General features: G+C 37.1%; 2 protein-coding genes across 3 annotated transcripts in view; both read right to left on the bottom strand.

Moving 5' to 3' along the window:
- Nucleotides 1-241: 241 nt before the first annotated feature.
- LOC105044858 (large ribosomal subunit protein uL16) lies at nt 242-4,777 on the bottom strand. Its single transcript, XM_010922900.3, has 4 exons — nt 4,627-4,777; nt 1,647-2,148; nt 1,108-1,189; nt 242-517 (listed from the first exon to the last, which is right to left on the bottom strand). Exons 1-4 carry the CDS (start codon nt 4,634-4,636, stop codon nt 437-439), a joined length of 675 nt encoding a protein of 224 aa, XP_010921202.1. The 5' UTR covers nt 4,637-4,777; the 3' UTR covers nt 242-436.
- Nucleotides 4,778-12,278: 7,501 nt separating this feature from the next.
- LOC105044856 (probable LRR receptor-like serine/threonine-protein kinase At1g06840) overlaps nt 12,279-23,651 on the bottom strand; it is a 48,831-nt gene continuing 37,458 nt past the window's right edge. For both annotated transcript variants that reach the window (XM_073257463.1, XM_073257464.1), the window contains exons 19-21: nt 16,772-17,022; nt 13,408-13,542; nt 12,279-12,859 (exon numbers count right to left, since the gene is read on the bottom strand). In XM_073257463.1, the coding sequence (XP_073113564.1) occupies nt 12,515-12,859; nt 13,408-13,542; nt 16,772-17,022 (731 nt within the window). In that variant the 3' untranslated portion in view covers nt 12,279-12,514. The remainder of the gene's footprint in view (nt 12,860-13,407; nt 13,543-16,771; nt 17,023-23,651) is intronic.

Below are 23,651 nucleotides of genomic sequence, written 5' to 3'. Positions count from 1 at the left end.
CAAACACTTTGATGATTTATGACAAAGAAATCTAATACAGGCCCGGAAGACATGTTTTAGGTACTCTTATGTCAAATCACCAAAACAACAGATGAAACACCAAATCTCTTGACACCACTTTCCTTTAGCTTATCAAACATAAATGCCCACATAAGAGTTTCCTAGCAATCCCTGCAGTTAGAGAAACGGGCATCAAGAAGCAAAGCTCATTTCTGAGCACAGCATCAATATAAGCAGGTACTTCACAAGCTAAATTGTCATATCCCAGGTGTCCAAGTACAGAAAAAAATCAAATATCCATAATAAGTAAAACTAGCAGTCATATGCTGCTAAAGGTAACACAGTCAATAGGAAAATAAACTCCAACAATGATCTAGGACATCGAAACAGAAATGATAGATCAACAGCCTTGTGCTTGTTCTCTAAATGAGATATCCTAAGAAGCTTCCGTAACGGCAGCTGAAAGGAATGCCTTTCCAGGTTGGCGCGCAGCAAGTGGCCCATGGCATCCAAGTAACTGCACCACCAAAGATATGTTAATAATAGAGTCCATCTCACACACTGTAAATAGACTAAATTGACAGGAAATTTTTTAAACACATCTGCTACATTTATTTGCTGCGATCCAACTAAAGTTCCCCTAGCGAATTGACAAGGTGAGACAGCAATTTAATGAACTCCAGTCAAAACAAAGGAGAAATGAACTAGCCCTCATAATGCCAATCAAAATGCAAGGATATTTCAATACACATGACTGGCGGAAAGTGGGGTAGCAGGTCAAATAAGACAAAGTGCGCCTGCCAAGAGCCTAGTTGGATTACTCCAAAATTTGACTACTAAGGACTAACACAAGACTTCTGCCACACAGAAACAGCAGCTGCCCTAGAGCATTATCTCAAAGGAAAAAAATAACTTGTGTCTAACAAGTGCCTACAGCAGAACAAGTGTGATAGCATTTTGACTTTGGGCATCCCCCATTACATTAAATCATGGGGTGTATAGGGGAGAAGAAATTCACAGGTCATCTTGTAAATTTAAGGGGTGGTGAAATGATACATGTCCATGCATTTTGGTGCAGAGATTAAAATCTTGTATCCGCAAACATACCTTGGCATTGACACCATCTGGGATGATTCTGTTCTCACTTTTCCACTTCAGATAATCAGTGCGGCTAAATTTTGTGAAGCCCCTGAAAAATAAGTTTAGGGTGTGAATATTCATGAACACAAATCACAAATTTAAGAAAGCATAATCTAGCACCTTTCCCATAGTCAAAACAATATAGCTTTTAGCATTAGTTAGAACTTGAAACAGAGAACTATGCAAATCCTAAATGTTAAGAAGTAAACTGCTTTTTATGGATACTCCAATCTTCTATAAAGACTATCCTGTTGGTTCAGTTCTTTCTCCCTTTGAAGGACGACAAAAAAAGCTTTCCAGAAAATGGTGAAAACAAATATATCAAGACACAAATATTATAAACTCTCATCACGAGCCAGCCATTCATGTTTCCTCCCACTGCATTGCATTCCCTAGACATGGAAGCAAACACAACCAAGCAGAAACCAAGTGTAGCAACACCAACAAATTCTTATCCATATCTCAAGAATAATTTTATTATCAATCTTTTCCTTTTTGATACATACCACTTTCGGCTAACAATGATCTTTTGACGGCCAGGGAACTTGAACTTGGCACGGCGTAGGGCTTCTTGTGCATGGTTACTGTTGCTATCCTTGCAACGGACAGACAGAAGGACCTGACCAATCATCACCCTAGCACATGTTCCCTGAGGCTTGCCAAAGGCACCCCTCATTCCAGTCTGGAGCCTATCAGCTCCAGCACATGAAAGCATCTTGTTGATACGCAAGACATGGAAGGGATGCACTCTCATTCTTAGATGGAAAGCATCCTTCCCAGCATACTTGGCCATATACTTGTTGCATGCAATACGGGCAGCCTCAAGAGCCTCACTTGACACATTCTCCTTTTCCCAACTCACCAGATGAACGCAGAAGGGGAACTCATCAACTCCCTTCTTCTTCATCCCAACATCATAGATCCTAATCTTAGGATCTGGAACACCACGGCAGTAGCGTGACTTAGGATAAGGCTTATTCTTGATCTGACGATAACATCTTGCAGGTCCTGCACATGAGAAATCATCAAGCGAGATTATAATATAATCTTAAACAACGACCGCAAGACCTATGCATGATTAAGATTAACTTTAATGATAAAGTTCCACAATTGAGTAATGCATAGGTTATAACCTCAACATGCACCAAAGTCTGGCAATTGCAAAAAACCACTCTAACCCCATTTCTCATGAAAAAGAGCTGATCATTTGGAATTTCCATTAGGATTTTGGCTTATGATGCACATATTTGTCAAATTATCTATACTGTTATTAATCATCATGAACAAATCAAACAAGCATACAAGCCTCATCCATTGAACAACACTATAAAGAAATTCCTTGTTCAATACACACATTGGTCTAAACATGGTGGAAGTGAAGTTCCAAGGCAACCAAGATTTGAATAGACAAGCAACCAGGAAACAACTTCATGATTTGACACCAAAACAAAACCTTCTACTTTATAAATTTTAATCTCACAGAATAAAGAATCAATAAGCTCTATAAACCCTTTGGACTTGCTCTAAGATCTTTGAATATCTCAAAACATCAAAGTCAGAACACATAATTTTTCACAAATAACAATTCAGCTCTTTCCAAAGGCACTTGCTTCCAGTTGTAAAATTTCAAATGAAAAAACAATTCAAAATTGAAAAAATGAGCATATATACATCATGGAAGCAAACTCAGGTGACCTTTGCTAACTGTGGTCAATTTATAAATACAGTGAACATGATTTACTACTGAGGATTATCGTATGCAGTTTGATAAGTGATCGATTAACAGATAATATCACTCACATGAACCCTGTTTCTTTAAGTTCTTTTGGGCAATATTTCTGATCAATTTAGTTAGTCAGCAGCAAATTAGAGACCCCATTTGATAACTACAACAGACAATACATATGAAGTGAACCTGGTAATCTTTCGAATCAATTTGGTTAGTCAGCAGCAAATAAAATATTTCATTGATAATTACAGCAGACAATATACTCAAGAAAAGGGTTATTATTGTAGTGATCAAGAGAATCTCCAATGCCTCCTGTTAAACATGAATAGTCCACAACTCCAGGCTTGAGGATTTACATGTTTAATCATAGATATAATAAATTTGTAATTCTAGAACCTCATAAGTTATATTTTCTTGATATCATTCATACATGAAAACACTGAATTATAATTTTTTTCACCCACTGAATCAGATGCAACACCTTGTGTCAGCATTTGACTCATGCACGCGTCCAATAATACCCCAAATGCATCTATCTGGGATGAATCAAGAATACAGCCTTCCTTTATCTGCAACCAAATCTTCATTTATTGTCCTTTTTTCCCCCTGCAGATCTCCCCCACCAATTCATTTCAAACTTTCATGTTCTTATCTCCATCATAAGAACCTTCAAAGAAAACAAAAACAAATGTTCCTTTTGCCTAATTACAATATCTTCTATTTTTATTAACTTGGGCAGCACCATCCATCAGAACAAGTTTATTTATCATAGCTTTTTGAGAAGATCTAGTCCCATCCCCCATTCTTTAAGGAAGGAGCATGCAGAGTGAGCTCAATGCTTCAACAACATGCCCAGCAAGTCATATTGATTATTTCAAACTACAGAATATCACAGCAGCATCTAAGCTACTCCAACCTATCATAATCAATCTCATGCAGGAATAACCGAAAACAAACAATTCCACCTTGTTGCCATGAATCAGCATCCCACCCAAAAAAAGTAGTCAAAAACTGCAAAGCAATTGATAAGCTGTAGCCAGAAATGTCCAGGAATGCAATAGGTCCTCATTAGAATCACTGAGAAAGATGGCCTACGAACTTTTATTTTTTTCGCAGTAATCTATTCAATATGTGCAACATTGACAACTTAAATCCTAGAATTCAGGCCAATCATTTAACTTCTTTTTTCACCATAAATTAAGGAAAAAACTTTCTATAATACCGTTCCATTCTTGCAAATAAATCACAATTTCTACCAACAAATCGCGGACATTCACAACCTGAGGTGTTTTAACAGACCACCCATCTTATAGTCACGTCAGAGGAATCTAAAAAAATACAAAACAACCATATAATAACGGAATGTAATACCCAAAAAAAGGTAAAGAAACTCAAAGACTAGTACAATATAACATAACCAGACCAAAGAGAGATTCAGATCCAAAAAAGAAAATACAATGAAAACAACACTTATAGGGTTAAATGAATCTTTAACCACAGGGAGCAAAAAATCTCGAAGCATACTATATTTCATGTGAAACAGATTCAACTCAAAACATCATAAACATTAATTATTCCAACGAATTATAAAACCATATCGGAACAAACAACAACAACACATATCAGATCTGGTTGATTAGATCAAAGAGCCAACACCACTCTAATCTCTCACCGCTTTCAGGAAAGATCATAGCATCGATCGAAGAAAAATGGAATAGAAATCAAGAATAACCATCAGAAAATGGAAAGCTACTTACTCCGACCCATGGTTGAGACCAATGGCGGAAGGACGGAGAAGCGGCTACGACGGAAATGAGGGTGGGGGCGAGATGGAATGCCCCTTATATAGCGAGGGAGGGAACCGAAACGTGGAACCCTAGAAAGCTTCAAAACCCTAATGTGGACATGTCCGCCGACTTTAATGGGCCGAGTCTGGTCCACGACCCACCTGGCTTGGACTTGGATGGGCCGACCTTGGCCAATTGGCCCGTGTGACCCGTTTGGTTGGCTCTGGTCTTAAAGCCTCTTCTCCAAGCTTGCTTTTGACGTGCGTGCATGCGTCATGTCAATATTCTTCGCCTTTAACAAGCGTCAACTCCTTTTGAGCTTGGAATGTTTCAAAACTTTTGAGATGAAAAAAATATTAATCAGTCCATCTTTTTCTTTTTCCTTGGTAAGCGATGATGATCTATCGTCGCATGCCCTATAAAGGTGTTGAGAAAACTTGATCTAGCTGAGTCCACCAAGAATTCGTTCTATTTTGTCTTGGAGCATAAATTTTGTGATTCATCTTGATTTGTTTATCATAGTATGATTCAAGCTCATTTTGGACTCAAGCTAAAAGTAAGTATAGTTAGTCGATTTGATCATCTCAAATTGAACTAAAACTAGTTCAAAGGTGTACTGAGTTTGAGTCGAGCTTTGTTTATAAATCAAAACCAAGGTACTGTCATTATATAAATATAAAACTTTATCTAGACTATCATCTTTCTATAAGTCTATAACCATAGCAATAACCATCAAAACTTCTCTCAACTATTTGAGATTGTTTCATGAATCTTCATTCAACAAGAATTCCAATTTATTTTACCAAAAAAAACAAGAATTCCAATTTAGGATTGTCTTTACTATAATTTCAAGTTTTTATATACTTTTTATGATAATCTTTCCATGTCAACTACTAAAGCTTTTATATGTGGTATATTTGTTATGACCCGGCCTGTTTAGGCCTTAAGCCCATCCCAAAGGCCCACAAAAGCCCAACAAAAAAAAAAATTTTTTGAGGAAGACTCCAATAGGGAGTCTTCTTCCTCCCGACCGGCTCCTAAATGGAGTCGGAAAGCTCGCCGAGAAGGAGTTAAACTCCTCCCCTCCAGCTCTATTTAAAGGGGAAGACCCCTTCTCCCTTTCTCCCACCAAGAATCTCGGAGCCAAACGATGAGGATCGTCAGAATTTTTGTTCGCGGAAGCCATCATCGTGCTCACCCCAATTTCTCACCGGAACGTCATCGGAGCTCGAGGTAAGCCATGGTTTCTCTTCCTCTCTTCTCCCCTTTCTTTTCCGTACCTGTGTGCATGATCATCGGCGACCGGAGTCGCCGGATTTTGTTGGAAAAATATCCTCTATTCAGCCCCTTTTTCCTTGGTTTTTCGGTGCCGGGGATCACCGCCAACCGTCAGATTCTTTTCTTTCGAGCCGCACCATCATCGTCCGTCTGCCGCCAGCCACCGCTACACCGACCGCAGTCTCGGACTGGCCAATCAATGGGGGGGACCACACGATCCTCTATTTTGCCAAAAGAGGCCACGGGAAGAAGAAGGAAGAAAGAAGAAGGAAGAAAGAAAAGAAAAGAAAAAGAAAAAGAAAAGAAAAGAAAAAAAAGAGAGGATTTTCTCTCTCCTCTCTCTTTTTTTTTTCTCTCTCCTATCCTCTCTCTCTTCCCTTTTCTTTCTCTCTCTAGTTTCTCTCTCCACTTTCTCTCTCTAGAATTTTCTCTCTCTAAGTTATTTTTCTCTCTTAAGATTTTTTAGAATTTTAAGAAGAATGATGATGAATTTAAATAATCCTAGTGATGGATTTTGATCTGTGATCACCGGATAGTATACCGGCACCCACTTTGATCAGATCAAATATCTTTAGATTTTATCACCCATGATTCTATTGAATTATCTATGTGGTAATTTCAGTATGATTTGATTAATTTATCTTGATCTAATCAATCGAATTTATTGAACCGTATCGTCTAATTAGTTCAGATTCATCTTCAAGAATTTCTCTTTCTAGAATTGTATCTCTCTAGAAGTTTATTTTTTTAGAATTTATTAAAAAAAATTATTTTGATGAGTTTGAGTGATGATGAGTTTGAATGATTCTAATAAAAGCATCATGATCCGTAGTTGTCAGGTAGTATCCTGCACCTTGATCAGACCATGAATCATTAGATTTGATCATCCATGATCTCGATTTAACCATGACTTGATTAGATCATTTTGAGCACACTAATCGAGATGTTGAATCGTGGCACCTGATCAATTTGGATTGTACCTCATGGATTCTCTCTCCTCTAATTTTTTCTCTCTACTTAATTGATGAATCCAATAAAGGAACCTCGGTCTTGTCACTTTGAATCCGATTTGATCTGATAGTCAAACTTTGGATCATTTATGTCCTAATTAGATTTTGACTAGATGAAATTAGATGATGGGATACGGGTGTCCATCAATTCTATCTTTTTTAATTGTTCATGTCTTTTTTTAATTATTGAAATTGATCCTGTATAGGATTGTGGATGTTTGATCATGGGATATCGCGATATGATCTATGAAAAAAGAATTTTAGAAGAAAATTTATAGAATTATATGGATTTATTGAAATACGCTCGAGGTAAATAATGCTTCATTTTTTTTCTAAATTTATCGATAAATTATAATATATTTTTTTGACATGATTTGTGAAACGATACATGAATTGGATGAATGATATTTTGTTATGAAATTATCATATTTTGATGTGTTATGATGAAACATGATTGAATATATTGATTTCGTTATGTATTATATTGAGTGATTTCGATGCTCCATGATTATGTGTTTTCTTATTGAATTAGAATAAGAAATATGATTTATGAAGAATTTTGATATAAGAATAATATGAATTGACAATCTGACTATGTAAAGGACCCCGTTAATGGGGATATATACGTTGGCAATTGATTTGTCCTGAGGATTTATATCGCCAGTGAGACCAGCGGTTCTGAAGGACTTTGCTGTCAGATGATTCGTAGCTCACTGCAAGAAGATACGTGGTATTATGACCCTGCTACAGAAAAAATATGGTCATAGCTCATGGTTGATGAAAAAAACTTAAGAATGAAACAAGTTGAAATCTCAAAAGAAACTTGAATTTTTGAAAAAGAAATGAATTTAGCATTAATTATATTACATAATTGAAATTGATTTCGAATTGATGAACTCTATATGCTTATTTTCTATGAATGATTATTTACTTTAATGTCTGATGAAATCTATGAAAAGTGATCGTTGCTTACTGGACTGTCTAGCTCATTACCTCTTATTTTACTGTTTTTACAGATATTGAGAAATTAAGATGATGCAAGATATGAATGGAAGAGTGATGAGAAGCAGAACCTTCATACTTTTATTTTAGATTGAAAGTCTTATTGAATTTGATGTAGGCCTGTTGAACATTGTTGTATTTATTGAGATATTAAAGTTAAAATTTGAATTATTATGTTTTAGATTTAAATTATTGACTAATTATTTCGCTGTTGTTTTACGATAGTATGATAAGATGCCTTGTATGCTTATGGGAAGAGTTTCCTATAAGTATGTGGTGGTTGCCATGACCTTCAGCTCGCGATCTCAGATTGGAGACGTGACAATATTATACGAGTTAGGCTACATACTAGATATACTAATTTTTTAAAAAATAAATCTAATGATTATAAAAATAATAATGGATCGTGCATGCTATTAAAGTTAATCTATAGTTTTAGAAAATAATATACAAACAAAAACTGATAATTTTAAATCGAAAATCCATTCATTGATTATGACCTACACATCTAAAAACTATGGATAAATTTTAAGTTTAGAGGTTTTGATGATTGAATTATAGCAAAATATGTCGATCTTTAATCAACTTGTTACTTAGGTTGCAGTATAACAAAATATATTATTTTAAGTCCCACATATCAAATTTAGATCATACTTAATCACCATTTGAATCTATAATTTGCACAGTCTATCAATGATTTTAATCTTAATCTTTTTCCAAATATTTAATATTTATTATATAGTCAAAACTCATATTATGCAGCATACATAAACACACGTACATGTATATATTATTATACTACATAATTATCACTAAGTGCTTACCTAGATGGTATCAACCCTTGTCATTGAGATAAGGGGACTTATAACCTGTCAACCTAGTTTGTTATTCCTAATAAAAATGAATCAAATCAACGGAGCCAACAAACATTGTATAGCTTGCAACTCAGCAAATTATAGTAATTCAAGATATATTAGAGGTAATGTAGAGGCTTTTAGATCATTTTTTTCCCGGAAGTATAATATAAAGGCTAAGCTGGTATAATCCTGGAGCCTTCATCTAAAGTAGTTATTTTTTTCTCTCAAAGTAATTAGAAAAATTCAGTTGATGATCTATTCAACTTGTGTCCTAGAAACACAAAGTTGGCTCCTGGAGCCTTCAATTGAAAGACGTAAATAATTTAGATTCAACTAACGACCTGTAAATAGCTTTTCCCTGTTAAAAAGTATTATTTGTATGTTACTTCTAAATTTGGACTTGTAAGCAATTTAAAATTGGATTGGGGAATCATGGATAATTTTCTATCTCGTCTTCCATGGTTCCACCACTGCTTCTCGCCTTCTCCTCTATCTTTTTCTTAGCAACCATCCTTAGTTCCCTCCCTTCTCCATGTATCCCGAGTCTATCATTGCAACTGTACCTACTTTCTTCCTCCTCTGTCTCTTTTTTTTTTTGGTTCAGACCTGATTATTATTAATATAACCAATTTACAATATTATTAATTGTTATCACAATCAAAGTTTGTTATAGTTAAGCTTACATATGTGTGTGTGTATCGGCGTGCATGCAAACTATTGTATACATGCAATTCATACACAATTTAGAAAAGAGATTCGTTGTGTCTTTTTCCATCTTTCTTTATTTCACTTATCATGGTATTAGAGTCATTGATCTGAACCTTGCCATCATCTACCACCATCCATCTCTAAGCTCTAGGATATCCGCTGCACCCTCCTTTCCCTTATTGATACCCTCCATGATAATAATAGCACCACAGGGGATGGTAACGTAACCAACATCACTGTCATCCATTCACACAGATATTTTTGAGGCTTAACATTCAAAATAAGCTAGCTTTCACCACACCATTCTAAGTTTGAGGGAGGGGAGTTAATATAACCAACTTGTGATATTAATAGAGTTGTTATCATAACTAAAGTTTGTTATAATTAAGTTTATATATATATACACACACACTATTATATATGTTGTGGGCAGGCCGTGGGGGACCCTCCCTTAATAGTCCCACATCGGGCAAACTCTATAGTGTCATGTGCTTAAGTGGGATATGAGCACGCATTCCCTCACGAGGCACCTTTTGCCTTCCGACCGAAGGACAAAACCGTGAGGAGCGGAATTCTCAGCACACCGGGTGGTCGCACCCCGTTCCGAAGCGGACAATACTTCGTGGGGGACACCCGCCCCCTGTACCGCAGCACATGCCTCTCCAGAGTGGGGGGCTGTGTTGTGGGCAGGCTGTGGGGGGACCCTCCCTTAATAGTCTCACATCGGACAAACTCCCTTAATAGTCTCACATCGGACAAACTCTGTAGTGTCATATGCTTAAATGGGATACGAGCACGCATTCTCTCACAAAGCGCTCTTTGCCTTCCGGCCGAAGGACAAAACCGTGAGGGGCGGGGTTCTCAGCGCACCGGATGGTCGCGCCTGGTCGCGCCGCTCCGTTCCACCATTCCAAAGTGGATAATACTTCGTGGGGTTCGAGGTCGTGCCTCCGATGATCCTTGACACACTGACACGATAATATACACACAATTCATAGGTAAGTTTGACACAGATTCATCCTCGATTTTTTTTCCCTCCTCTGTCTCTCTATCAGTTGTGCATCAATATCCTTTAAGCTCCACCATTGACTGGGCCTTTTGTTTCTTTGAGACATTCAATGTCTCAAAGCTAGGACTTTCATCTTCAGTTGGTGTTCACGATTGGGGCTGGCAGTTTACATCGACTTCATTTGCTCGGAGTTGTCATTTGCCTGCCGGGCCATCAGGAATTAGACTATGAATGAACGGTTCCGAACTCACATTGCAAGCCTTTTGCTGGCAATGTGATGGAAGCACTCGTCTTGGACTGCCACCGATGTCTTAAATGATTCCGACATAAAAAAGATGATAAGAATGGAATACCGGTCATGGATCCGATCAAGATCTTGATTTGTTGATTCATCCGACTAGAGTACTACATCCAGAGGACCAAAAGTAATAGAAAAAATGAGCGAACAAAATCCACGGGGCCAAAATTTATCATTTCTGCCTTCTTTCAGAATAATTCTAATATCTACATCCATTTGAAATCAGGTGGGAATGGCAATCTCATGTGAATTTCACAGTGGAGACCAGTGCACGAAAGCCAATAGAAGAGATGACAATGCGATGACTACTACCGTAAATAACTCGGGAGGTAGGATGAGATTCCAAACCAGACGAATGCAAAAGAGATCAATTCTATGTGGACGCTTCTGCCGTTCAAAATGTCTTCTAACCAGATGCTCAAAGCCGGTGAAACTGTGAAAGGAATTACTGTTGAGACAAAAGCATCGACATTTCTGCATGCACATGTAGAATCCTGGCATAAACACTCTTCTACATGTAGAATTCTCCATTAAAGGAAAATTCTCTCATCCTGGCCCCCAGAGGAAAAAATTGTACCACATTTTGCCCAATTGTTTCGGGATCGGAGGGAGAAATTATTGCATGCACAAGGTGCAAGTGAACCCGGGCAAATCGCGGAGCATTTGCACCGTAGATAGCGTGCAATCGGGAATTGGCATAATACAAGCGATAGCATGGTGTGTTATCCACCGTGGAATTTGATGCGGTTTTAATTGCACCTGGTGCATGCAATACGGAGGTGATTGGAGGGTTCCTTGTAAATCTTTGTCAAGTACCCTTCTCAAAATCCTTCTCTCATTGCTTATCTTCACCTCATCTTGGGCCAAATGTTAATTTTATCCGCGAATAACCTATATTTGCATCTACAAGTAATCTGTTAGATCACTCGGTGGACTTCTCTGCCAAGGACTTGCCTTTATATCTGACCAATTTGTAATGGATCGTTGATAGTGCATTGATGGTGCTTCACCTAGATAGAATAAAAATAACGATTATAATAACTCGGGAAACATTAAAAATACAAAAGCTATGCTCAGGAACTAGAACAGAATTAATCTACATAAAAGTTCCACCTGTAAATTATCCACACGCTCTATCTCTTTTCAAGAACTCGTCAATCTTGCCAGACTCAGAAGTGATGCCTCAACACGATATCCTTACTATAAGATGCTCCTCTCTGACGCCACTCTCCTCTTTGCACCTTCTCTTTTCTATGAACTTTATAATTTATTATCTTAATAGTGCAGGTGGAGTTTCTTTTTCCCAAAGGAAAATCTTGTCCCAGAGCTAGTCTGGATTTCACGCCGACACGCTTTCAGTTGGCTGCTGCTTCAGAAGGTGGGACCCTAAAAGTGTAGTGGCAGGGAAAGTAGCTCGAGTGATAAGACATGGTCGATCAACAATAACAGATCAATCCAAGGCCAAAATTTTCATCGATTCAACTGTCATTTGATCGGATTAAGTTGTATTACTTTACAATATGAAATGACATCAAATTACACGTAACAAATGTATGTGTATGTACGTATGTATTTGTATATGTATACACACATCAAAAGGGAAAGAAAAGAAGGCAGACAAAACAGAAGAAAGACAAGATCGGTTCATCTTTCAGAGTTACATCCCTGGATACTCCAGCAGAACTTTACCTATCCATCAACGAGGGGTTATGGTCGGGATTGCACCACTAAGAAGGTTACTTCCAGAAACATCGGATGACACATAAGGATTCCCAGCAGCCAATGATGATGAAGGAGGTGTCACTGTTTTACCAGCATCAGTGGCCGTGGATTCTGATGGTGTGACATCAACTTCTGGTGTCATTCTCCATATATTCTCCACTTCCCTGAATACCTCGGCCATTGAAGGTCTCGCATCTGTCTCGTCTTGGCAACATCTAAGTGCCAATGATACAAACTTCTCAATGCATTCAGATGGATATGAGCCCATGAGGCTGTCAATGACCGAAAACATCATTCCGGACTGATAGGCAGTGGTTACCTAGAATCAAGGAACACAGAGAAACAGCTATGAGCAGAACTATGGGTTGCCATTATACTAAATTACATAAAATATTTTGGGGTTTCTTTAGGCAAGCTCCACAAACAGTGGTAACTACATAAATATAACTGTGACTCTGTGAGTTTAAATTACTAATTCATATCCTTTTCTCATTTCATTCTCTAATGAAAGGAAAGGTACAGCTCCTGCACCACCATTTTGCTCAGAAAAGAAAAGAATAGAAAAGACAAAGGTGCCAATTCATATCCTACAGTCTTCCTTCATCGTTCAGACTATTTCTAATGTCATATGTACAGTGTGTGCCTTGATGAGGCGCAATAGAGACACTGAATTTTTTTTTGCCTAAAACAACACGGAGATCAGCTCATGCCTTTCTTTGTAACTAGTAAAATTTTGTTTTACAAAGCTCTCATATCTCTCATGAACAGGAATGCTAATAGGTGTTAGTCCTGCAAGTCTTTATGGTTTCAAAACATCATACACCTTTATCTGCATAAATAAATAAGAGTAGCAACTGAGCTACGTACCTCTCGAACTATATTTTTACCGTGAGATATAGGATGCATCCCTGTCAGCAGCTCTAAAAACACAACTCCAAGGCTATACACATCACTTTTGTCTGTCAGCTTATGAGTTAGGAAGTATTCTGGATCAAGATAGCCCTGCAAAGAAAATGCATCTGTGGGATCAGAATCAACCATGCACGTTTGCTATTTTACAAGTATTTATGAACACTATGGAAGAGATAAATCATTAGCTTCCCCATAGTGCAGTTTATGCAACTAATTCCTATAACTAGGCCATGTATTCTACATTCCAAGACATTCCATCTTACTGTTGATATCATGCACATTTAATTATTCTTGTTGATGCAACACACTCATCAAGCTTGGACAGTTGGCCTTGCTATAAGTGTTAACATGAAAACTGAAATCTAATTCACAGAACTGCCGAAACATGTGAAAATACAAACAACATGCTTGTCTATAAACACATATCATCATACAACCAAAGACTTAATGCAGTCCAAGTACTAATATCCACAATCAAACAATATCTATGCATATTATGATAAAAATTTGATGGATCACCAATACTGGGAGATGAACCTCCAAGGTTAGGAAATGAAATGGTAAAGGATAAACTTATGTGCAATTTATTAAATGCGAGAAGAAGGGTTTGAGCTTCCATGAAAGGTTCTAAAAGAAAATCCTTAGAACTTGGAGTGATATTCAAGAAAGGAATTCAGGAAGATTACATTTGCAAGAGACATGGGCATGAAGTGCAATGGACCTCAAAAAACATGGACAAAACTTAATAGTTATAGTTATCCATAAATGCACTGCACGGTGCAACTGTGATGTGATTAAGAGGACCAATGTTGGAAAGGTGCACTAATGGTGGAGCATTTATTACTGGGAGACAGTAATCAGTTATGGTGGGGCATACTTTCATATGAATGCTTGAGCTTATGATGTATAGGCATATACAATACTGACATATCATCAATGACTGTAATTTATAAATCCTTTAAAGTTAGAAATTTGTCAGCAATATTTAGAGGCTGTTTGATTATCTCTGGATTTTGTCAAAACAGAGAATCATTAGACCAGATTTTACATAAAACAAGTCAAAAGAAAAGTAGGGAATGCTTAATTTCTTGTGAAACTCAATTCTCAGGTTTTATGATCTGTCATTTTATCTAAAACAGGCATCATGAAAAACATCCAAACAAGAGTTTCAGTAAAAACCTGACAGCCAAATAACCTCTTAAAGTGCAACATATTGCATGTCTTTTTCAAGTTTGAACGTGCTTACTTGAATGGATATATGGGAGAAAGAGAATGTATGATTGTAAAGACCATAGGTTGCTAAGTAGAATGTAAATGAGGAGACGAGAGAAATGCAGATGTAAGCATCAAACAAAGCCCTGCTTATTAAAAACAATTCTGGTCCGAAAAGCATATAGTTAATTTAACAGAAAAGGATTGGCCAATATGATGCTTGAGATAAGGAAATGAAGGGAAACAAGTGATGCTTGCGACCTACAAATGATACTTGATCTCAGACACTCATGCAACAGGAATATACCAAGAGATCGAATTACTGGTGCAAGATCGAGAAACTGCAATTAATAATTCTTTTGACACATTCTGGTCTAGAATTGTTACACCAAAATGTTTTTACAGTTGGGAAACAACTAATCACTCAACAGACATCTTTTTTCTCAATAGGATTATTAGACCATTTTAAAGTTTGTATCCTCTGTCTAGATTTTTGTGAGGAGCTCTAAGCTAAAAAGCCACTTCCTTCACCCCATGTATGCAAAACCTTCACTAATCCCATGAGTCCATGATAGTTGGTGCTGCCAGCAATTTCAATGAATATTTCTTTGATTTTGAACCTTTTAAGTATCAAATTCTCCATCTTTAGGCCCACCATACTTGAGACTCCATAGAGTCAAAATTTTCACATCAAGGTTTAAATTGGGTCTCATACTGGTATCTTGCAGATATGATATGGTACTCTGTGCCCCTCTGCCAACATGGTACCCTGCTGAAGTCGGCTATAAAAATCTACCATAAATCAGTTTTTGTGGGGTGGGTGGGGGTGGGGGGTACTGTACGGTGGCATAGGGATCAGTTCAGTACATCCTGTACCACCCAGTACAGGTGAGTACTTGAAAAACTTGTTTTGCATTTTAACATCACACCATATATTTTTTTCCAGGTTGTCTTTAGGGAAATTCATGTGTCCTCTTCTAAATGTCAACCTATGACTCTTTCCTCTTTTGAGGAAACATAGGTCCACCCATCTCTAGTCCCACCTATCCTGCAAATTGGTGCACTTGTAATACTCCTTGTCTAACCAAAAGTTCACAACTTCATCTCATGTTCATCTCCCTGCCTCTAATATGCCAGGAGTTTTAGGGGATAGAGGATAAAAATGATGGTAACATATCTTCATATATGTACTCACTCAAACAATTGGCTGACAGGTTCTATATTTTGTAAGACAGTCTTCTTCTTGGACGTGTGATGGTCAAGAACATTAAAATAACTCCAAAAGCTATTTTGACTAATATTATATAGAAGATTTTGAATCTTGAGAAGACTGATCCACAGCGAGATGCGAAAATCCACCTTAATGTGATGGTGCTGTCACATCTCAGTAAAGGGGATAAAAACGATCGAGACCATTCGAAATTTAAGATGAAAGTTGAAAGATAAGGTAAAGAAAGCAGAGCCAGTCACAGGTCGAGGAGATAAGACATGCTGTCTTTATTGAGTAAATTCTGGAGGCCACATATTGTGGGGCTAAATTATCTCTTAACAGATAATAACATATTGTAAAAACTATTAAATTGAGCATGAAGCCTCAGCACCAGGAGCAGATGGTTCAATATACAGATGTAGGTTATCATTATTAAAACAGCAAATTGATCAAATCCCCATTTCCACAGCCCAGAACCTAATTAATGATCTGATAGCTTGTATGGATGCATTTTGGTTATTAAATCAGCTCTAGTCATAAAAGAGATGGGTAGGCACTAAGCCATTTTGCAGTTGACAACCATACAGTAGAACAATATAATTTTCATTGTCCAACATGGTTTATTTAATTGGCCACTATTATTTGACCTCTATGATGGTTAATACATGACCAGGCACTATTGATACCAAAAAACTGAAAAAATGTTTGACACCCTCACAAAAGACAATAAATTAATTACCCTTATATTTTTAGATCCAAGTTTCAATTCAGTAAGGTAGATGACCAATTTCTCAGTCAAGTTTTTCAACATTAAGAAAATGTGAAGACTGGCTGTGGGTTTATCGAGATATAATAGCAAGGAAACTATTAATATAACTCATATTAGTCCAGACTAACCGGGGTGCCCTTCACTACTGTAGAAACATGAGCAGGTACAGTTCCTTCAGTGTCTGGGACGGGGGCAAGACGTGAGAGTCCAAAATCAGCAACCTTGGCAATAAATTTGGAGTCCAACAAGATGTTGGTGGCTTTGATGTCTCTGTGGAATATAGGAGGATCTGCTTCTGTATGAAGGTAGAGAATGCCCCTGGCAGAACCCAATGCAATGCGCAACCTCATAGAAAACTTTAAAGGCTCCTTACATCTAGCTGTTTCATAACAAAGATGATCGATTAGAGCTCATCAAATGATATGAGCAATGTGGTGCAAGAATCAAAGTCAGTTCATGGCTAACAAGAACAAGATGTGGTAGCAGAATGCTGCTTTGATAAAGTTGAATGATGCATTACCAACCATGTCAGTTATAAGACATGCAAGTAAAACACCTCCCAGAGTAGCTTTAATTTCTGAAATGATGCATTAATAACAAATAACACCCCCTTCAAGATTAAAAAAAAAAAATACTGATTGCCTCAAGATAATTTCAAAAATTTTGTGACATATGTAAATTGTAAACCCCAAGAATTATGGGAATATGTACTTTTGCATACCTATAATAAATAGTTCTTTTTACCATGAATCATGTTCATTGGATGTGGCTGTAATTTTATGCTGGCTGTCAACATAGTGCAATCCTCCTCCTTTATCTGGGCTTGGGACAGCCTATGTCCAAAACATAATGGTATGGCCCTAAACAGAATGAAATGGAGGAAAAGGATTCATGTAACCAACCCTATTATTTTGGGATTAAGGCTTAGTTGAGTTGAGTATTTAACCATACACATAAATTTCTGATACAACAAATTATTTTAAGAATGTTATCATGCTCTACTAATCATGTGAATTAGTGGGCATATATAATTTTTCTCAACTTCTGTCACATGATATTCACAAGTCTGGTATGTGTTCTAAATAACTACAAATTAAAAAAAACTTACAATATGAACTTGGAGACATCAAAAATAAAAAGATCTTTCTCTGCTAATGAAAACCCAATAACAGGATCAGTTGCTATTCTGACAGAACTATTATTCTCGAAAAAGCTATGCTGATGGAACTACTTAAGACAGAGATGACATATTCATCCCCTAGGGTAATTGTCTCACTGCATGCGAAAATTTTGATTTTATCAGTGCTTGCCATGCTATCTAGTGAATTAATTTCTGTCCCTTTGAAACTGATGCAGTCAAAAACTGACTGCAGCCCGGCAAGTCATATATTAGCAGCTGAGAGAAGACGGGGACCAAGAATATTACGAATTTTATGACAAGGCTACATGATCTGGAAGCACTATAAAAGCACACCCAATCATCCAATATTATGGCAAGTTTGGATGAGGAATTATAACCATAATACTGCAGAACTCTCCTGCTCAATATAGAGCACACTGTTGATGTAAAAGAACTGCCATACAGATTTGGTATATACACGTGCATTCAACATAAGTATGCTTATTTTTTAAGAAGACTAGCAGGAGTCTACTAGGTTAGTTGTTAACTAGTTCCAGTCATGAAGATCGTCTCCTTTGCTAATGCTTAGATTAGATTAAGGGTATGAGGAGCATCGGAGTTTAGTTTATGAAGAGTTGAAAATCAAGACTTGAAGTTGTCTATCTGCTTTTTTTTTTTTAATTCTACGGTGGTATAATGCTTATGCTATTTTACTTTTTTTTTTTGCATGTTGTTCTTCATCTTACTATATTCTTGAGATGACCTAGTTTAGCCCAGTCCAATCAACCACCCAGACCAACCCGTGGCCCAACCCAACTGAAGCTGGGCACACTGCGAGCATGATGGGAGGAAGACTCCCATCGAGAGTCTTTTTTCCTTTCATCTCCCACAAGATTCCGACTAGAAGTTGGAGACCTAGGGTGGGGCACAAAAACTCTAGGTCTCCTTTATAAATAGACACCGTCTCTCAAGATTTACCATCTTGGTATCAAATCCCATACCAGTGCAATCTTATTACAGTGTCGGTATATAGTACAGTACGAGATAGTAAGATGTATTGATTGTCGGCATGGTACGAGAGTACATACCGGTTCGATATTGGTATGCTACAGTACACCCGATATGGTACAGTATCAACCGATATGGCAAACCTTGTCCACTCCCTTCCATGACTATCCACCACGAGCAGCACCCTTCATTCTCCCTCTTTTCGCCCTTCAAGTTCGCCACATCTCGTCACTGCACCTACCGAAAATTGAGGCCGCAATGCTTGCTGGAGCCAAGATAAAACCCCGGCCTTCCTTCCCTTTGCTTCCTCTTCTTTCCAGGGCCTCAAACCACCATTGCTAGCCTTGATTTCGTCAGAAATCAACTGAGAAAGAGAAAGCTCTGTTTCGCCTTTGTTTCGCTACTTTTCTCCTTTTCTCGGCCACCGATGCTATTGCTTCTTGACACTGGACCCTTGGCCAAACCTTTTAGACCTCTCCAAAACCCTCCATAGCGGAGTCATGGTTGCTAGCGAGCAGCTAACAACCAAAAATAAAGAAAACCCCCTATTCCCATTTTTTCCAACCCTTTTCTCCTTATTTTCTTGTCGGCCGATCACCGTCATTGGCTGTTCACCACCTCTCGACGTAGACCATACCCCCTAGCATAGTCTCCACAACCCTAGCCTCCCCTTCTTTTTCTAAGCGAGGCAAAGCATCTCTCTCTCTCATTTCTCTCTCTTATTTTCTCTCATCTTCCTCCCTCTTCTCGCTCTTTCTTTCTCTAAGCAAACCCATGGATCGTAGTACAAAGTCTATCTTTCTTTCCTATGGACCCAAGTTGACCCTAGTAAAGAGGCCTTGAACCACCCTAGTACTTGGGTGACATGTCAGACCCATCAACCCGGCTCTTATTCAGTGTCCAACAAACCCACTAGTAACGAGCCCTGTCAAACAATCTTGGCCTTGATCGAGTCTCTGCTTCATGATTCATCGATCAAATAACTTAGATCAAACATACCCGAAGCCACCAACTGCGGTCACTTGGCCAATCATCCCCCCTTTCTTTTTTTATGAAATTTAATACTATTAAAGTTATTGAACATGAATTGATCAGGCTTTTTGTGGTATTAAATAGGTGTAACTGATTCACATAGTTGAATTTTAAGATTTTAGATGAAAAGAGGTAAGTAATCCTGACGTTCCTTACAAGTTTTCAAACTATCAGTTGTTTTATCATGAAAAGAATAATTATGTGTTTTTTAAATTTAGGATCGAGTATACAATATTATGAAACCCATGATTTGTCGCAAGATAATAGTTCCATGAATATTTTAATATTAATAGCTAGTGTATAAAATATGAACTCTATATTTATGAAATTTATATTTTATTATGAAAAAATTGATTTCATGATTGCTTTACTGTTAAAAACTTATTTATGGACTACAAACTCTGTAAAGACATTTAGTGTTTGCTTCATTTATGATTTAAGGAAATATGTTACAAAAAAAATTGTTTTAAGAAATATGATTAAAGACTCTCGAATAGCTATGATAGCTCAATTAAAGTGGGGTCAATCGACGTCCTGGAGCTAGCGTCCAATGAAAACAGCTCTCTGCCCATGGGTATAAAGTTGGTGATGAATACGATTTATGATACTTTGTCAATTATAATGATGGCCTTTCATGGTACAAAGTGAGCATAGCACTGAATGTCTGCGAGTAATATTTTGCATCATGAACTGGCTAAATGGTTTATGATTTGTGATTTTATTTATGCTATGCACTAGGAACCATATTGATGAAATTAGCATGATTTATGCATATGCAAGAACATGAGTGGTTTATGATTTATTTTATTATACTACTATTATTAAAGGTTCTATTTTTGTAATGATAGTTATTTTCTTTAAATGATGCATTGGTTCATGCAAAAACTTATGGTTGATCCGATAAAACAATGGAAGGTTTATAGCTGTGTAGCTCACTCTCCTTTCTATCCATTTCAGATGAGTAAGGTCGCTAAGAGTGAGAAATGAACTAGGCTTGGAATTTGTGCTAAGAGAGTCATGTAATAGAATTTGAGTTTACTAGTTAATTATTGACTTAGTTGATGATTAAATGGATTTAGAGGTTATGGGTTTTTGGCATTTAAATTTGGATTAGATGCTCTATACCGATACCTATGGCTATGTGTTTATTTATTTAATGGATGACAAACTTAGACTCTTTTGTTAGATTCAGATCCCAGTGGGACATCCCGGGATGTCCCATGAGACACCGAGATGGGGTACCATCCCATGTGTTGGGACAGGCCATCCCACTAGCGTCCCAGTGTCCCGATCGGGACGCCTTGGGACATCCTCTGTCTCAAGAAGAGTCCCATTCCATGAAAAAATCGGAACAGCCCCATCCCACGAGATTTAAAGAATATTATTGTTGGCTTTATGTTATTGTGGGGGGTATCCCATGGTAGCATGGCCATCTTATGTCCCAGATTTGGGATGTGACAATTCTCTTTTATGTCTATCAAAGTTGAAGTTAAAACCCGTATATCTGGGCCATTTTAGTTTGGTTTTGAAGTCCTACTGTAGATTCAACAATTTTATACTGCCAAAGAGCTTAAAAGAGTGCATGCAAATGTCAATCAAAAGGAGCAGGTGTGAGTTAATGGAACCAAAATTTTAAATCCTGTGGGATGGAGATGTCTCGATATCTCCATGGTAGAGGATGCCTCGCTGTCCTGTCCCATCCTGACAGTCGTTCCAATCACGCATCCCGATAGATATCCTTTATCTCTCTCCTCTTTCTTTCTCTTTTCTTTCTTTTTTTCTTTCCTTTTTTCTTTCTTTTTCTTCTACCTTCTTTTATTTTCGTCATCCTTTTTTTCTTATTTTTTCTTTTTCTTTTCTTCTTCTTTCTCTTTCCTTTCTTCCTTCTTTCTATCCTTTTTTTTCTGCTCCTTTCCTTTCATTTTTCTTCTTTTTTTTCCTTTCAATTTTTCCTTTTTCCATCTTCCGTTCTTTTTTTCCTTTTCCTTCTTCTTTTCCTACATGGATAAGTTTCGGAGTCCCGACCCCGTCCCATCCTATTTTCTCATAGGAACAGGACGAGATGACCGGAATGGCCCCCGTCTCGCTGGGATGTGAAACCTTGAATGGAACGATGGTTCCAAGATTACAATGCAGAAAGTTCACAAAGTGAAGCAACAATATAAGGAGATGAGCAGCAATTTTAGGCATTTAATTAGGACACATAGTTTGATATAAACAAATGAAGAATAAACACTATTATGAACCATGACAAACTCATCATATAGAAACTTCGGATTAAATAAAGAAATCCAAAGAAAAAAGAGATGAGATGCACATCAAAATCCAATCCAACACCTTATAATCATATTTATCCTACAGTCGTGAACTATCCAATCACAAGCCCAAACTTGAATCATGAATCCAAGACTTGGTAAATGTGCTTCCCTGGTAGCTTAAAGACAAGGCATGACACATGACCTTCCAGATTTCCATATGTGACCAATAAGTACCACCTACTGTTAATAGTCATCCTTTAAACACCTACCATGCAATCCATTGCCAAACATTTCATGCTTATCTGGTTCCACTCTACTGCTACAAGCTTGTTATTTATAGATTGCCCCATCTATGTGCTAGGTAAGCATCCTAATGATATTGTTATACTAAATTAAAAAATCTCACCATAGTGTCTAGTTATAGACTAGTAAACAAGATATGTTGTACCATCCCAAACTGGGAAGTATGGGGCATACCATACCGTATTATCCCCAAACTAGGATAGTTCAGCTGTTTGAAATGAAAGAAAGCCCAAAATGGCTGGTTTGAGCGGTATCAGCACAAATTGGGCAATTTGCACCAGTTTGGGCTCGGGGACTGAGCCCATTCTAGCATTTAGTTGTGCCCAACGAGTGAGTCTGCCACCCCCACCCTCTCCCCTCTCACATGATACCAATAATAGAGGCCCATAAGGGCTCTGAGAACACGAGAGAGGTTCTCAGCAGCCCAAACCCTTTTTTTAAAAAAAAATAAAATAACCCAAATCTAGGCCATTTCGATGGATTTTAGCTTGCGATCTTGCTGAAATCAAGTAATGTAACTCCTCACTTTTTTTTCTAAGGGCAAAAATTGAAAACAAGGGGGAAGGTCATGTTAATTTTTTGTATTTTGCTGCTATTTAATGATATGTTGTAGATTAGGAAAGACCTACACTATGACAAAGTTCATAACTTTTTTATCGAATCTGTAATTTTTAAATAAAAAATATATTTTTGGACTAAAAAATTATATACATATATAAAATCATTGTAAAATAAGAACCATGCTTAGGGGTATGAATCCCACTCTCGATAAAAGTTTCATGTCATTTTATTATGGTTTTGGCATGATCACATGAATAGTGACATAGGCCCAAATTTGAATAAAATCTACAAAAAAGTGGCCTTCCATGCATGCTCATGGGTTGAGAAAAATATATATAGCATCTAGGATGGGATGCTACACAGATCTAAGCTCAAAATAATCTTTTAAATTATTTATATCTAATAATTTTTTAACATATATAATAAAACATAAAAATAATAAAAATTATGAAAAAAATAGTGCTATGTATAGGTAATTCAGAAGTAACTCCTAAAGTAGCAAATATATTTTTTTGCAGAACATTGGAATTTCACTATTTTCAAAAAATTAAATAACAATAAGCTCAGATAATAATAAATGCAGCATCCCTATTATGGTTTTGCATTTTTCTGAATTAAAATAAAATATCTATATTTTTTAGTTAATTATTGAATTACTTTAAAAATTAAAATTAGTTAATTAAGTGAAAAAAATTATAAGAATTTAGTACTACAAGTAGTTAATTA

This window comes from Elaeis guineensis, chromosome 5, assembly GCF_000442705.2.
Source record: "Elaeis guineensis isolate ETL-2024a chromosome 5, EG11, whole genome shotgun sequence".
Taxonomy (NCBI): domain Eukaryota; kingdom Viridiplantae; phylum Streptophyta; class Magnoliopsida; order Arecales; family Arecaceae; genus Elaeis; species Elaeis guineensis.
The sequence above is the reverse complement of the archived record's forward strand: the minus strand, read 5'-3'. Positions and strand labels throughout refer to the sequence as shown.

Coding starts and splice junctions, on each gene's coding strand:
- LOC105044858 (XM_010922900.3), bottom strand. Junction 1,190..1,646: donor ATCATTGTTAGCCGAAAGTG/GTATGTATCAAA, acceptor CTTATTTTTCAG/GGGCTTCACAAAATTTAGCC. Junction 518..1,107: donor CAGATGGTGTCAATGCCAAG/GTATGTTTGCGG, acceptor TTGGTGGTGCAG/TTACTTGGATGCCATGGGCC.